General features: G+C 42.9%; 2 protein-coding genes across 2 annotated transcripts in view; both read right to left on the reverse strand.

Annotated features, from left to right (window-relative positions):
* ptpn4a (protein tyrosine phosphatase non-receptor type 4a) overlaps nt 1-7,698 on the reverse strand; it is a 54,093-nt gene extending 46,395 nt beyond the window's left edge. The window contains exon 1 of the mRNA XM_061088239.1: nt 7,281-7,698. The gene's annotated coding sequence lies outside the window, so the exon portion shown is untranslated. The remainder of the gene's footprint in view (nt 1-7,280) is intronic.
* Nucleotides 7,699-10,341: 2,643 nt separating this feature from the next.
* tmem177 (transmembrane protein 177) lies at nt 10,342-12,624 on the reverse strand. Its single transcript, XM_061088800.1, has 3 exons — nt 12,572-12,624; nt 11,561-11,820; nt 10,342-11,257 (listed from the first exon to the last, which is right to left on the reverse strand). The coding sequence occupies exons 2-3, from the start codon at nt 11,759-11,761 to the stop codon at nt 10,526-10,528; spliced, it is 933 nt and encodes a 310-aa protein (XP_060944783.1). The 5' UTR covers nt 11,762-11,820; nt 12,572-12,624; the 3' UTR covers nt 10,342-10,525.
* Nucleotides 12,625-17,980: the final 5,356 nt, after the last annotated feature.

A 17,980-nucleotide genomic window follows, 5' to 3' on the forward strand; every position in this document is an offset into this window, starting at 1 on the left:
ATGGGAAGGTTGATGGTGAAGGGAAGGACAAGCCAGAACACGCACTCAAGCATAACTCTAGAGTAAAGAGTCAAGAGCCAGCTGTACTCACATACCTGAGGAGTGTAAAGGTGGGGGTGGGGCTGCACAGGAGAGGAGAGGAGTCCTCTTTCACATGAAACACTTTTAAATAATATGATGACGTGGATGTGGTGGTGAGAAAGGACTGACTTCATCATCTTTATCCCACTGTTTCAAGTCGCAGTCTGAAGACCAAGATTGTTGCACTAATTCCCATCAAAACATGCAGCGGCCAAGTTCCAACTACATTTGAGATGTATATGTGGGTTTGAATTGTGCCCAGATTCAAACACACAACTTCATATCACTGTCTGAGCTGCTTGCTAACATGTATTAGCAGACAGATGAAACAAATGTTAAAGTTTTACTTATTTGTCCATTTAAACCATGGAAATAACAGAGAGCAAACCAAAAATACCCATGGTCAAACCACAAAATGATGATGATGATGAGCAATAGCAGCATCAACTGACCAGGAGCTTGTCAGTATTTCAGTTCTTATCATTACAGCAATAAACTGGTTAAAACTGGCTCTTGAGACCAACCCCTGCAGGCTACAGAGATCCGGGTGGATATGCTGAGGAGAAAGTCAGACATGAGGGAGTGGATATGTTGAGGGAAAGGAACGAGTGGAGCTGAGCGGTTACAATTGACACAAGATGACACAGTAAAGACATTTCAACAAGTGGCATGTATTCAAAATATACAAGAAACAAGTAATGCATGCAGGTTCTTCTTTTCATGACTATTGGTTTGTTTGACAGAGACAATGAAAATGGTCAAACTATTAAATGAGGAAAAACTTGCATACATGTCTAATTTGTTGTGGTCTCATACCTGTTGGTGATGAATGATGAATGATCATTTCAATCCCTAATCGCTTTATGTTCTACTCTATTAATCCAACCCCTGCATGGCTTGCTCGGTCTAACTCACAGCTCATAAACCATAATCTAGCTTTATCTCCTGGCATGTTGGTATAATCTTGCCCTGCATTTTCCTGAATTTGGGTTAGAAAACACTCATTATGAGGACGACACTGCTTGATTAATTACAACAGATATCTAGAGCCACTCCTTGCATTGCCATTGCCTAGTGGAGTAAAGAAGTGTTGTGTGGGGTCATCTTTTAAATGAGGTTCAGATGAGGTTTATTTTATACTTTCCTGTGATTATTTGCCAGGAATGAAGTAGCAAAAATAGCACATTTCTCTATTATCTCCTAAAACATAAAGAATTTCATAATTTATTTCATGTTGCATGACATCCCCCTGGATTTCCCAACACCTAAAATATTTTGTCTTCACTGGATGCTCCTCTGAGGGCTAACTCCATTTTACAGATCCTAGTGTGACAGGACAAGGACTGTTTCTTCACAATGTGAGATGGTCTGGTGGGTCAGGACAGATACCTGTCTCAACCACTAACAACTACGTGGATCTCAAAGACTAAATTAGAATGTGATATACTGTACAAACTGTACCATACAGGCAACAATTGAGAAGGCACTAACAAGGCACAAGTCATTTGTTAAATCATCAATGACAAAAACAGCTTAACTAGAAGGGCACTCAGTGGAGCCGTCCCTCCACCAAGGCCCAACTCTTCCCTTATGAAACCAAATATAAATTCACTATGATCTGGATCTCCGCCAAATTGCACACACAAATATCATTCCCCTAAAAATGCTTGATTTTTTTCAAGATCCATGAATGAATGAAAAAAGTGATAGAGAAATCCTGTATCTGACACTGAAATTGAGCAGGTCCTTGCTTGCATTGTGCCGCAGCCCTCTACAAACTTGCATGGACATCAGAAGAGAGGTTTTGTTAAATCCTTCTAAGTAACAGACAAACAAAAACACAAGCTCCCTGGCAGAGGTAATAAAGAGTTTTCTTTCTGCACATGTTGGATCAGACGACAGAGTGGTATGACAGTGGTATGATTATTAAAGTCAAGAATATTCAGATACAACTCTGATGGTGTGCATGCATGTAGAGTCACAATTCTCTCTAATAATGTTGTGTATTTTTTGAATGAGAGAGGGAGAGAAAGAGAGAATGTGACCCTGATCTGACAATATCACATCCAAAATAAAATCTTGGAACAAGACGGAACAATACTATGACTGTGCGACTATGAATAAACACTTCATTCCAAAGTAAAATAGGACAGAAGTGAATCTACCACCAATCATTTACACGCTATTCACAAGGCCACTGTTATTTTGGTCCCAGTGTTCACAGGCAGCAAATAACAACATGCAAGTCTTCTCCCTTACTTTCTAAATTACACTGAGACGTCTGTGCTACTAGCCTGACAGATGCATCCATATTTGATATAGCTTTCTTTTGTAGCCAGTCTGAATGTGTCCCTATTAATATGGCATTACTTGCTTTCTATTTTGGACGCCTGGATCTGTGGAGGCACCTTAGTCCTGGCATTCGGTAGCTGCGGTGTCTCGTGCAGGGTATACACAGCTGTGTTTGGGACTTGCTAGATGATTTTTGCTGAGGACCCATGTGTCATATCCACCCCAGCAACACCACACTGACTAGCTGCCTTCCTGGGAGCTACCTTGCAGGATATTCATGTTAATGGATGTTTACTTAAGTGCTGCCAGAAAGAATTGTGGCTCAGGACAATCATGGTGATCTGTGAGTGCTATGTTACCCTGTGCAATGTTATGCTAAATCATAATTGCGTTGGCCTGATCCACATTAGGAATATTTCTGAATGCGGCAATTGGCAGGATGCATTACATTCAAGAAATAAACGGTCGCTGTCTTCCCGCTGTAAGTCCGAACTAACCGATCCCATTAATGAGTAAGCTTACATTCTTCTTGACTGCATACAGTACTGTGATCTTTCCATTGGGTTAGAATGAAATGGGCCGACAGCTGGTTCTCTTGGTTAAACAGGAGGATGTTATTAACACTCAACTGGAGATAAAATGAACCACTGCAGAATAAGATCGACAGTCAGACACTGTAATTGGCAGGAGGGATAGCTCACTAATACTACTTGGATTTCTTTTTCTACAACACTTCTGGCAACGATAAGCCAACTAATATTAGATTTGCAAATGCTACCATCTTCAAATTCTGATCTTGCCCGCAGCACCCAACACTGAGCGGTCAGCCCTACTGAGCACCATGCTAAGTGGCAGCGAGTGCCTTTATAACGTTGAGACCAACCAGAAATAGGGTTTCAGAAAAAAAGAAAAGAAATAGGTGAGTGAGGAACAGACAAGAAAGGAACTCATGTTGGAAGGACAGAAGATCAGCCAGCAGCTAAAACCTCTGTGAATGAAGATAACACACATTTATATATTATTCTATTGCCCATATCCACTGATTCTGCACAAGACCTAAAACACATGATCTTTAGGCAAACAGTGTTCTACTCATTCCCTAACATTCTGTACTCTGAGCCCATCCCACAGTGTATACACATCTCTCAGCCTCTCAAACTGACGAGAACAATGGTTGACCTTTGACCACGTTGCTATGTGGCCCAGTTTATGATGTTTAAGCAGATGGCTGTCATCTCTTTGCATCTTCTCGACTGGCACTCGTCAAACCCTTGGAGTTACAATGATTCATCGCTAGCGAGAGGTCTCAGGACGCCAAAGTGGACATGAATTGGCTGCGTCTCCTCGCTTCTATCCTCAATTAGAATGGTAATAGAACACATAACCCCACTAAGGCCCATCAGTCCCCTTGAACTCACTTAACAACATTGAAATCAGTTCCTTAAATGTGCATGATTAATATCCATTAATTATTATGTGGGGGAATTGTGTAAATGTTGAGGAAAAAACATATCTCGCAATGTTAAGGAAAGTAAAAAAAATCTCCTGAATCTGCACCAAAATTTAACAAACAAACAAACCAACCAACCAGAAAACATACAGGGGTAAAAAAAAAAAATCCTTGGAGGATGTAATGGAGCAGTCAGATTCTAGCAGCCATCCACCAAAGCCCTGAGGGTTTGGTGGATGGCAGTAAAACAGCATTATTCAATATATATACACATCCTTCATCTTTGATACAACAGAATATCATCAAGTTAGGGATGAAAAACTGACCGGCAAAATCTAATCCAACTACAGTATGTTTGGCCTGGTTGTCATCGCAGAGTCTAGCAGTGCTCATGCTGCATGTATTACAGGCCTGCAGGTTATGCCCTGAGACAGAATAGTTTTTTTGTATCATTGTTATTAAAAAACAAAATACTATCCTGAGGTTGAATGGTTGAAAATGAGATAGGGGTCACAAACAGTTTGCCCCTGCTTCATATCCACAGTTGAAATTGACTCCCAATTTGCCTCGGGATCTAATGATACTCCCTGACTACTCGCTTGCTCCCATGGGCTACCCCAGCCTTCTGCCAGCTGGGGAAGTTAATTCCAATTACCTGTGACCCCCTCCATTTTCTTCCCCCATCCCTCCCACCCTTCCCATCGCTTCTTACTCCCTGCCCTCTCTACCTCCGTCTCAAACACACACACGTCTGTCGTAAACCATGGGGAGGGCTGGTTCAGGTGCACAGCTCAAGCAAAGAGGGGCCATTGCCACAGGCAATTTCATCTTCACCAGCTGAGTCCACTTCTTCAGGACTGGACAGCACAACAAGCAAAGAAATTTACTTCAATCCAGGATTTTCCTCAGCACATCATGTAAGGATATATAATATGCCTCAGGAGAAAAAAGGTCAGCCTCACTTTCATCTTTAGGTACCGAGAGCACAGCCTTTGATCTCACTTTGTGTTTCAGCTAACAGAGATGAGTTCCACTGTTTGTCACTAGCAACGTTGTCGTTCTAACCGATATTCTGATATTAAAGCGATTAAGACAGTAGTGTGAATAAGCCACTCTTATGTAAGCAGCATTTTCTGATTATTATCATGTCAATAACATCATACTGGGAACAACCTGAGTTGAATTAGACTGTTTAAATTCTGGCGGGAACGACGGGCGTATAACGTAGTGGAAATAATGTTCATGTGAGTCATAATCAAACTAGGCTCTGTAACATTTAAACAAGAATATGAATGGAATGTTCTATTAGCAACTCATTTAAATGTGATTATTGAAATAATGTCTTATTCAGAATAAGACCAATAATCAGATTATTGTAAACTACTCATTAAAGATGGTTGCTTCAGAGAACCGGACTCTGCTCTCAGTGTTATGTCCAAGCTCTGGTTGCAGACTTTCACCGTGTTTCTGTTGGTTTCAACAGAAGCAAGAAGCAGTTCTGCCCAGGCAGGAATGATGCATTTCATCCTTCAAAGGTATAATTATCACTTAGTGTGTGGAACGAGAAAACAGGTGGATCAGATAAAAAGATGTAGCTGAAAACATATAATTAAGGGAAGACAATAGTGTGGAGTTCACTTAACTCCTCAGGGTGTTTCTCACTGTAAATAATTGCACCAGTAAATATAATATACAGCATTTTGACGAAACCAGCATTTGATAACAAAAAGCTGCATCAGTGACCTTCACAGAGTATCAAGCCCTTCACATGTCTGAGGACTGAAGCTAAAGAGCCAGTCACACTTTTCCAGTAGTGTAATCTCATGCAGAATAATCCTTAATGCAGCAGCTTTAGTGGTGTCCCATATTAAAAATGTGCTACATGGCAGGCCTAATTCCCAAGATAAGTAGTTCAGCCTCCGCTCCCATCACCCCACCCCCCATCCTAGATGTATCCAGGTCAAGAAGAGCCACTAACATAAGGTCAAAGTCATTTTGGGATGGAGGGGGGGGTGGGGTGTCTGTTAAACTGAGTGTTCATATGGATTCCTTCAGACGTGGACGGCGCTTGTCAAAACAATTCGCACTGTCTCACCTTACAACTGAAGAGTCAGTGAAATTACACAGGATATCCACAGTATGTCCGGTGGGTTCCGGGCGTGAGGGGACGGGTATGGGGGGCACAGATCCTTGGGGGTCACACAGCTTTTGGGGGAAACTGAAGATAGCTACAGGATTTCATCCACTGGCTGCCCCCCCTCCTCCCCTGTATCTGAGATCCAGCTCAGGAGCAAATCAGTGGATATGTCTCTAAAGTGGTTCTGCAGTTTTAAAGCAGGACCAGCAATGGGAGCGATGGGAGGACCGAGCCTGGACCATATGCAGACTGGCAAGCAGCAGGCAGCGGAGGAAACCGACTGCGACCCAAAAAGATGTGGCACGGATGGTGGAGGGTTACGTCATCTCAAGAGAGAGAGAGAGAGAAGAGAAGAAGAGGACGCCTCATCACAGCAGATAGAATAAACCCTCACATCCATGAACCTGATCCGTGGAGCTGCTCACCCTGCACACCGGAGTTCACACAACAATGAAGTATCCTCCGTGCACAGGCGGAATAAGCAGCTTATGCACCGCGAGGCCCTCGGCTTCTTTCTGGAATCTGACACGTACGTGAACGCATCTGCTTCCATGACCGGACACGTTCCCTCTGACGGACCCTGTGTGTTTTCGGGTTTAAACCTTGATTAGCAACATGAGGCAGAATCTCTGACCCCGCATCAGCTGTCAGTCACCACAACACAACCCCCCAAAAAAATGATCACAAATCCAACAATGGCTGTTGCGTGTGTGTGATAACAGCGATGTCACATTTAAAGCCACAGCAGCAGAAGCACTGGTTCCATTCAAACGCCAACTGGGACCCCCCCCCCCCCCCTGTCATTAAAGGGCTCCTTGTGTGCACTGTACAATGAATGAGCCATTAACAAGGGGGGGGGGGGGGGGCTGGTTAACTGAATTACGTGGGGAAGTTGAGCTGATTCAATAAACGTGGTTTTAAAAAAAAAATAACACACTGGATGTTAAAGTCAGCAGCGAGATATTGAATGGGCTAAACTAGCTAACCACAAGCTAACCACAAGCACAGGCTAATTCAGGGGAAATGTGTGTTAATGTGTGTGTGTTGTTGCTTGGGGGGGTTTGTGTGTGTGTGTGTGGGGGGGGGGGGGGGTCGCTCTTAAATAGGCACGAGTGCAATTGCAACACACCCCCCCCCCCCCCCCCCCTTTCGGAGTAGCGTTGTGTCGCTGCTGTTTCGCAATGTTAGCCGACGTTGTAGCAACTTGGGTTAAAAGTGACAGCGCTAAGCTAGCTAGCGAGCTAACGTCAGTCGGCGGTGTGGAGCTGCTGGCCTGCGGGCTCTCTCCCTCCTCTCCCCGGTTCCCTCCCTCTCTCTTACCGTCATCAACTGCTCCAGGGGCGTCCAGCTTTTAAAGCAATTCAATGTTTTTCTCCGTGTGAGGAAATGGAGTGTGGTGGTGGTGTGTGTGTGTGTGTCGGTGGGGGGGCTGCTGTGGCCCGAACATCCAACGATCAGTTCGCCCACTGCCGACGAAGCGCGAGCATCATCCTCCGGTGTTCAGCACTCGAGGTCCGGCGGTGCCTCGCTCACATCCACACCCAGCAGAGGGGGCCCTCCTCCGGGCTCGACCATGCGACTGGCTCGGCGACGACGGGTGATCCACAGGCGAGGAGCCCCCGCAGGAACCATTGGCTAGACCCGGCGAGCGGCGGCGGCAGTCATGTCAGGTCGACGCGGTGCGAAATGTATAATCCCCACGCATGCGTGATCAAAACAGAGGAGGAAAAAATGTGCAATCACCAGGGTGGGGGGGTGAAGGGGGGAGGGGGTTATAAATATCAAAAAAATTTAGCTGGGGGGGGGCAGGGGGGACGTCAGATCAGCCGGAGACGCGAGCGGGAGTGTGTCCGTGGTTGTCCTCGGTCCCTGCTCCTCTGCAGCTGCTCCTGCTCCTGCACGGGGGCTGCGAGCGGCGGGCGGAGTCATGGCGTCGGACCCGGCGCACAGGGGCGGGGCCAGCGGGGAGCGGGAGGCGAGCTGCTTGCTTTTGGAACGCACCCCCACGAGAGAGCGAGAGAGGGAGAGAAGCCCGCTGCGGGATGCGATCCATTAATCTTAATATTCACACACACAAAGACACACACACACACACACACAGGCGATCCCTAAAAGAACTAAACCCACTGCGTTTAAATCTATGTTTAAACTTGTGTTCACTTTAATGCACACAAACCACAGACTGTATATAAAGACATACACATTGTAATATACTGCACAAGTGCATGTGTGCTTGTGTTGTGATATGTGTTTTCCAAATAATTCACATGTAAGTATACGCTCCAGTTTTCTGAATGGGGCCAAACCATTACTCAATGGTAATACACTAATAAAATAAAGGCTGAATTCATTTGGCCACACGAGCTGTAGGATATTTGCAGCTGCCTACTACTCATGACACACAAACAGACACACACACACACACACAGCTTTGGACTTCCATCTCAGTGAGGACACTAACTCACTCCCTAACCCTTCACCTGTAGAACATCTTGTCACTGTGTTTTGAAAAGTGCTATTTAATTGCTGTTATTATAATTATAACACGAACCTCAAACTTCACAACTAAATGCCTAACCCTAAACCAATACCTCAGCCCTTAACCTTAGAGATGACCAGTCCATGCCTAACCTCAAGCAGGAGCTCGGAAATTATGTCTTGCAAAATGAATTAACAAAAACAAGTACACAGAGAGAGAGAGAGAGCGAGAGAGAGAGAGAGAGAGAGAGAGAGAGAGAGAGAGAGAATATTTGTATTTTTAACTTGAATTTCATTAAGAAAATATGTGTCTCTATAAATGGCAGAATTTCTGAATTAATAATTGATTTCCTTTCACTTCCAGTCCAACTCTACCCATTCACATTGAATGGATCTGTAATTCATAGACACTGTAAAATAAACATGGTAGCAAATTGTGGCAGCGGTAATGTGGGCTGTACTGCCCTCTAGTGGCTCCTGACAGAAACAGCCTGCATTACGACAAACAATGGTCCATTGTGCAGTTGAATCAGAGTGGGGCAAACAATGAAGTAAGCAGATGAAGCGGAGCGGCGAGAGCGGGACAATAAGCCCAGTGTTGTTCATGTGCACATCTCAAAAGCCACTTTGTAGTCGTGGAAATGATGAAGTAAAACTCAAAATCCAGCCAACACTTTGATTTCATTCTCTTATTCTTCACAGGAACGTTCCTTTTTTCTCCCAACTTTTCATTTTCCAACTTTCTCCCATGTTATGATGATAAGTAGATTGATTTGAAACAATGAGAATAATTAGTTCGAGGGGAAAAAAACAACTTTCTCAATGAAGGTTACAGAAAGTTCTCATCTGCTACATAAGCATGGATATAGAACAAATCCAGTATCTTGCTCAAAGGCACACATGTAAACAGTCGAGTTACTCCACAGGTTCTGCTGTTTGCATGCTTTTAAGATCCAGATTTAATCAGAAATTGCATTTTCTCGTTCTCGCCAGAGAGAGAAAAAAATAACTGGCAAACACAATTATTTCTATTAAACAGTGTCCCTGAGGATTATGAAGTAAAAAGTGTCCATATATGTCTGCCTGCAACACTATAATTACAGGCCTCTATATTTAGTTTAATCCACCGGGTACAAGATTAGAAATGTAATTAAAAAACCATATCTGAACCTTTTTAATATGCAGACGGATGACCTAAGGGAACTCGGGGGCTGCAGTATATGAGGAGTTCTGCGTCACAATAAGCTGCATATTAAGATTATTATCCCCGACAAATTAGTTAGGGTCATGCAAATGATGTGTGGGTACACAGTGTTGCTCTCAGTAAAGGTTATTCCAGGCCTGAGCTGAAAGAACAGTGGATGGTGATGTTGGATTATCTATTTATATAAGGACAAACGAAAAAAGCTGGAGCTTGTATACAGGCGAACTGGGAAAACACTACATTACCCAGCTTCATATTGTGAATATCGAGGTTTCTTTCAACATTACAAACAGCTGCTTCTTTGTGAGAGGATTCTCTGCTTTGATAAGGCTCCACATTTCTGCCATACCCCAACTGTACAGTGCTTTTTTAAGTGCTCGTCCATTCCCCAGACACTCAACATGTTTTGTTCCATAATGGAATTTTTTTGGCCTTTCATTGAGTGATACTGTACACGAGGATGATTCAGATGCTGTAACACCACGACCAAATGTGGGCCCATGGTGTGCAACAGGAAGCTTCCAGTGCTGCATGATTATTTCTTAGTAGAGAAACTACCAACTGCTGGAGGAGCAGATTTCAGGGGTTTCAGGTTTTGATGAATGATTCTGGAGGAACCGCTCAATTAACTGTTTTTCTACACTTATCATTCCAAACAGGATTCTCAATTCATAAAATATAACAGAAAATACACAGAACGAGAAGCATAATAATTTATTTGGCCTGTTTGTTACTTCTAAAAAAGAGCTTTGAGACCCCTGTAAGTCTCTACAGTCTATTCAGAGACATTTACAATTCACATTAATCAATACAGTTGTTCCTGTGAGCCCCGGAGACATTGATTTATTAATTCTAATCACAACAGCCCCCCTCCTGTCTCCTTTCAAACTTTCTCCTTGTTGAGCAGAGAGAGGATCCCGTCCCTCCTCGATGTGTACGATGTGTGTTTCAGCCGATGGAGGTGAGCAGGAAACAAGTTTCCACTGGAAGCATACATCTCCTCTCCCTTCTGACCCATCAGAGTGCGCAAAGTTTTGTTTCTGCTCAGAATCTTATCATAGAACTCTACCCCTCCTTTGGCATAATCATGTGACAACCTGGCAGCACGTCTGTCTGAGCTGTAGTCAATCCACTGGCTGACAGCATCCGAGGTGAGGAGGTAAGACACGGCACCAAAGCCGAGCGCCAGAACGTTCGCGGCGCCGCGAAACAGCAGGGGCCCGGCGTGGATCCCCAACACCTGCTTCAAAAGGACACTGTAAACCCAAACCCCCCCCAGGCAGACCGGGGCCACAGCAGCATTCAGAACCGGTCCTCCGGACTGCAGACGGGCCACCTCCCGTGCCATGGCAAACTTCTGTGCCTCAGGGGAAAACACCAGTGCTCCTTTTAGCGCAGAGCCGGTATCACTGCTCCAGTCCACCGTTTGGCCGTTGATGAAAATGCTGCGGTTGGTGATGCCACTCAAGTCATCGGTGGTGCTGTTGAAGTTTGCTGGGATTCCAATCTGTGCCCCTGCAGGGAGCCAAGGAACACCGGCGCCGACAGGATGGAACCCGAAGGAGGCAAAGCAGGAAAAGTTCTTGGTTGAGCTGATACCATAATCCTTTAACACCTACGGATGACAAGTACATTGAAATGTCACTGCAATTGTAATAATCTGCTTTACTCCCAAACCCAAAAATCCCATTGATGCCCCATGAAATATTAATTTAAAATCTTTTGTCAGTTAACTATGTAACATCTGTGTGCAATTGATTCAACTTTATTTTTTAGACAGATATTGTGCTATTATTTAGCTCTGTAACATATTTTGTATCTTTCATCTGCATCACCTGTAAATAATTTTACGAGAGAGATAAAAGAGAGAAACAAAAAGGCTCAATAAATCATGCAAACACACACACACACACTTTACCTGCTGGAAAACCCCCTCCAGCTTCTCCGACAGTGTGACCGGCTCTCCTTTGTACCAGGCCTGGTACAGCGGGCGGTAGGACTTGCCAGGGAAGACATGGTACAGCATATTGGCTGCAAACACCCCCCCACAGCTCACCACCAGCAGGGGGGTGCGGTACTTCTGAAGAAGCACCGCGTACTTGAGGAACTGAGACGCCATGTCACGATTCTGTCCTTGTTAAATGTAACTAAGGTGATGCAGAAGTCAATAGGCAGGATCTGTGAAAAAGGAAGAGACGTTCATGAGAAAACCAAGAAATCTGCTCCCAATAGAAACATGACAATCAACAAAACTCCCTCACTTTTAAAGAGGATAGATCGTTACTACAGCAAAAGGAATGCGGCCATATGCGTCTCATACGACCTCCTGATGTAGTTTGAGTGATCGAATCTCAGAATGCATTCAGACTTACACTTTTAAATCACTTTTAATCAGATTGGAGTGTAATCTGTCTATCAGGAAGCTCCAGGCAGGAATTAGAACCCTGGTCATCCTGTGGAAGAAACCTTCTCTCTTCACATCTTGGCCTCAGTAACATCACCTTTACCACTACATATTTATGATCATATTCAGAAGGGAAGAACAACAGTCCGCTGCCATCATGTCTTCAAGGTTAACAACAACAACAGTGACACCAGATGGGGAGAGAACAGCGGACACATGTAACAGTTCAGTCCAGTTATACAACTCACACATAGCGAGGGAACATGGGGGTTATATGAATAAGTGGAGTCTCATCCTAGCTGAACATGTCAGGGATTAAATTAAGCCGCTAATCATCGCTAAAACACAAATAAATAAACATTGAGTTGATAAATGCAGCGTGTAGTGTTTTCCTACGTTAGCTAACGACCCTTAACAACCGCTGTTGAGCTCATCTTTAACTCACTACCTGGATCAATAGTAAGGGATTCGAACATAAGAGCATTCACTGTCTCTGTGGGCAGAAGTTCCCTTTAAAACACTCACAAGTTGTGGACATCTTCACAAGGGCAGCCGCAGCTCAGCTCCACACAGAGGCAGCGGCCGTAAAGCGCTTTAGCTGCCGTAACCGAGGTTGCACAACCGTTTTACGACAGTGCTCGTTTAAAGCCATTTACAGATTGGATATATGTTTTAATTCTTTTTTTTATTCTATCCCTTATTCGTTTTGAATCATTTTCATTCTCTGATGGTAATTTTAAGTATTATTCAATTTAATCGTTTTTGCATCATTCAAATATTCAACATACTGAGAATATGAACGTGATTAAATGTAAGTAAAGTGTTTCACGTTGACAACCACCATATTTAACCTATTCGTATATCTTGCTTCTTGTGCCTTCATCTGCAGTGAGAAGAAAATCAACAACAAGCTGTCCAAAGGTAAAATCACACTAGCTGTGTTTTGGTATTATTAGTGTGCAGTGATAGTGTTCCCTCTGTCGCAGTAGATCACTGCAGATTCCAAACTGACTCCTCTCTCTTCTGTCGTCTCTCTCCTCAGAGTGCCGGGATCTGCTGAACGTGTGTCTGACTCCACGTCCTAACAAACGTGCAACACTGGAGCATATCCGGCAGCACCCCTGGTTGTCATGTTGCTGAGTGAAATTTGACAAATGAATAATTTATAACTTATAACCACATTTTTTCTGTAATATTTCTACTATAAGAACCAGACAGCCCTGTGTCAGATTGTTTTGCCTTGAAGAAGCTTTCTACTGTGACAAGTAAATATGTTGAATAATGAATAAAACTAATCTATTGTCATAAACATGACTGAAAGAAAAGTTTAAGAGGGTTTTACCTCACAACATTTCTCATGAGTCTTGACTTGGGCTCATTTAAATCTACAAAACCAGTGTTGTGTTTTATGGCCATTTACAAAATAAATTTCTTGCCTAATGATGCATTGGCTTTGACGTATGATGATATTTTCTGGCTCACAAGTACGACATTGAGATTATTCATGTACTCAACCGTGTTCAGAGGTCATGGGGTCATTTTTCACACACGGGTATACAACCTCATACACACTCTGATATTGCAGTGTGAGTTTTGTTTTTATCATGGCTGTGAAAAGTCAGTCCCAAGGTCATGGGCAGGGCCATACACAGACATTTGGGGAGGCAAGTGCTCAAGTGAAAAAAAGGACACTTCTCTCATGATTACTTGAAAAATTAAAGCAGTGCATATTTCAATTATACATTAATTTACTCAATTACCCATAAACAAATATAAATGAAGCTCTAGGAGGCAACTTCTGCGATAGTGTTGAACCATTATTAATTATTTTGAGGTTCATTGCTTTTCAGATATCTTAGAATGACCCGCTTGGTGTATTGCAACTTTAAATATTTAGTGCTCACACCATCACTTCTAGCTCTGGATTTGTCAAGGGAACAGTGTTACCTCTTACAGGCTGTGTCATACAGACGTAATAGTAAACTCACGTTCCACCTTTGCAGAAGCATCAGTCAGTCTAGTTGTTGTCATCTCAATAGCAAGGCGTCAGATGCATCGTTAATATCCAAAAGCAGCTGATGTTAAAACATTCTGACTAATACTACAGTCACGTTTTAGATTTTTGTTGATTACCAACTCACATTGGAAAGTTGTAGATACTGTTTTATACCTGAAGCACAGTGAAGAGCAGTTACTAATGCAGGAACCTGGATTCATAACAAATGCTTGCCATCAGTACGGTCAAACCCATTAAAAATAATGGGTCTATTTTACTTTGAGAAGGACAGGAAGAAGAACATACTGCTGTTGTTCAGAGTTTTGATTAATGATGAAAACTTTTAAAAATGAATTTGGGGTAATTCTGAGAACAGCCTCAAAGACATTTCTCTCAGTGTACAGTCCCATTTTCTTCATTCCAGTAAAAGAAATAATTATGATGCATTATTTAGCAGATTGTTATTGAGCAACACTGTAGTCTGTTGGTAACACTGTACAAAACGATGTTATGGCACACTGCCAGTCCGACTTCTCCTTTTTCAAACAGTACATGCATCATAACTTTTTCTGTTGAGACAAAGGTGAACTTTTACCTGCAAAGTTTAACAAGGTAAACCTCACAGAGAACAACAAAACCCGTTTGCAAATTCATGTAATGCAAAATACTGTCATCTTTATTTTTTGGTGTTAGGGGCTACAGCTTCTTGTCTTCATGTCTTCATGAAGCTGTAGCCTTCATGAATTGTAAATTGTATGGAAAATGTGGAAATAAGCTCTCACAACCATGAATAATTTGCTGTGTAATTTATTCATCAGTGTCTTTATTTATTAATTTATTATTCTACACGATGGAAACCAAACCAACTGCATTGTGGCCAACAGTGGGGGTGAAAATATGTCACTAAAAACATCTTTAAAATCAAACTAAGATGGTCACATTGGTGACATGGCTGCACATGGTCCACTGGTTGAGGGGGAAGTGAGAGCTGTGCTATTGCTTAAGACACTTGTGACATAACAGTGTCATTATCTTTGATCATCTCACTGCATGCAAACTTTAATAACAGTAATTTGAATCTAGTGCTTGAACAATAGCATGTTTAATAGTTGGAAGGTGGACAACATCAACAAAACCAAAAACATATTTTATCCTCCTAAACCCTAATCCCCCTCAGAAGTCATTGCACTCCTGTCTGACAGAGTTTCACCCTCTGTTTCTAGAAATATGAAAAGTGATGCTCTTTTAATATGCAGACAGAACAAATATATTACAAATATGTAATAACCTTGTATATGTAGATATGAGCTCTAAGCAGGACACTGCTATAACAGTCATCGTAGTAAAGACTGATTGGGTAAAACTGAAGAATGTAACACTTTTTACAGTGTGTGTGCGTCAGAGTATGTGTGTGTGTGTGTGTGTGCGTGTGTGTGTGTGTGTGTGTGTGTGTATGCATATGTTTTGTGTTGTGCAATAATGGTTAGGAGTGATACCATAAGCTAGTGTGCCTTTAGGCGTTCAATAAATTTGGTTATCAAAAATAGAAAAATAAAACATTAATATTTAAAATATTAATATTAAATCATATCTTTAGTTTGACTAAGTTCTCGCGGGGCACCACCCTTCATAGAAGGGAAAAGATAGCCAATTTATTGATTAAGATCAGTCTCATTTAGATCTAGTTCAATTAGAAATCTTAATATTTACTATTAAAGACTATATAATGAACAGTTAAGGTTTATAGAGTTCTTGACAGTGTAGAGGTTGGCAAACTTCACTTATGCAACATTAATGACAGGACAAGGTTAAAAGAAAGCATTTATTATAAACATAATAAGTATAAAACACCAATTACTAAACAATATACTAACTAATAAAGATGTGTGTGTGTGTGGGTGTGTGTGTGTGTGTGTGTGTGTGTGTGTGAGGGTCTCGCTGGTGGCTAACAAAGAGAGTCACACCTTCCTGTGATCTTTTAAGATCTCTAAGCTAGCAGGCCCCCCCCCCTCCTTCTGGTCGGGGGACGTAGCTAAGTAGGTGAAGAGATATGCGGGGTCTGTGAGAATGCTAATCAGAAAATGGCAGGGTCTGTGTTGAGCCCGACTTACATTAACCTTGATTTAACTTGTAACACAATATCACCACATATATCAAACTTATAAACTCCACACAGAATCAAATAAACAGTCTTGCTTAGCCTAGTAAAATTATTAAGCCCAGATTATGTTACCAGTCCAAGGACAGGGAGAAAGTTGCTGTGCAGTTCGGTTAGCAGTTCAGGCTTTTGGAGTCTCTGGTTCGTGTGGTCTCTGCTTCCGCGGTTCTGTTGAGCTGTGCAGTTCAGTTGCTTATTGAAGCCGTAGTTCTTACCTGCAGGACACCGAGTCGCTGCAAGGAGTTTAGAAGAAGCTTGAGATGCGTGGAGGTTTTCTTGAGAAGATGAGCTGGAAGCTCGACCTTTGACCTCCAGTTGTTGGAAAGAGAATATTTGAGCTGGAGGAATCCGGTTCCTCCACTCGCCGATGCAGGAGGAAAGGCCAGCGGCCTGCTGTCCTCAGTGGTGGTCGGTGGAGAAGAGCGCTGCTGGAGCAGCCTTCGGCCCTCCGAGGGGTTGGAGAAAGAGAGTGACTCTGGGGGAGCCTTGATCTTTTATAGACCCGGTTGCCCCTTGGTCATGGGACCAGACTGACCAATTGGAGTTGACCCTGGTAGATATTCGCACCTATGTGCGAAGATGCTGAAACAAAGGGGACATGTTGCCTCCTGGGAGACGGAGTTATTTGACCTTCTCAGTACAAAGAGAACACATTGCACTCTGGGAGATTGAGTATTCTCCAGCCCATGCGGCTTGTGGCTTTCTCAAGACAAAGGCCATGTGCTCTCAGGTTTTGACTTCCAATACAGGCCTGAAAGAGAGGCCTGCCTTTTTGCACAAAAACCATGTCCCAACATCCCCCTTGCGGCGTCAGGATCGCACCTGACGTGTGTTCCTGAGGGCGTACTTGAACATGTTTAGTGCAAAGCTGGAAAAGTCAATTGTCAGTTCATTTGGACTGTAACATCTGGGCATTTGTATACACTATCTAGTTAGCTAAGCAAGATTCAAATTAGACAAATCATTCAGAGTTACAGTAACAGTACAAAATGAATAACCTGTGCTCTTCACTAGGTTTAAGGAGAAAACAGAAAATGTGACATTTGTAAATTGTAAGATAAGATGTAGAGAGAGACGCGTACAATGATAAGGTCATTTTTGAAATGTCCAAGAGTTTTGTTCACTCATTGGGTCTTACTCAATGTAGTACTCAGTCGTATCTGTTAGATTTAACAATTTTCCTGCGGAAGGATGTCATAATTTTCAAAATCTCAAAATTCAAATGACTGTATCATTGTTTCTGTAATAATATGCTAATGTAATAACCTGTGTGGTATGGACTACATTTATTGAGGAATGAAAGTAGTCGATCCAAACATATTTACAAAGTTGGCAGTGGTATGTAAGTTTTAATCAGAATTAAGGTTTTGAGTTTGCTGCTGTTGCTAACAAAACAGTTTTCCTATTTTAACTGCATTAAACTTACTACTGACTGTCAGTACAGTGTTTAACTGTGTTGGTTATGAGCGTGAGGGTCGAGCTCTGGATCGCCTGTGTCGTGGCTCGGGGCTGTAACGCTCTGCGGGGCCAGACTCTAAGTTGACTTCAGAGGCGCTGTCACTGTGTGCTCGGTCATAACCATATTTTGAGCTGTACTCAGAGATGCTGTCGTCATCTTCTGAGTGGTTGTAATATGTCTGGGCCAGAATGTCAGAGTACGGCTTCCTGCAGCTTCTACTGTGGGAATGCCGATCTCTGGGAAGGTGGTGAACAGAGCGCCTGCACTCTGTGTCCCCACGCTGTTTGCTGTCACCCCCCCTTCTTTTGTTGTGAGGGGGGC

Source organism: Limanda limanda, chromosome 16, assembly GCF_963576545.1.
Source record: "Limanda limanda chromosome 16, fLimLim1.1, whole genome shotgun sequence".
NCBI classification, from domain to species: Eukaryota; Metazoa; Chordata; class Actinopteri; order Pleuronectiformes; family Pleuronectidae; genus Limanda; species Limanda limanda.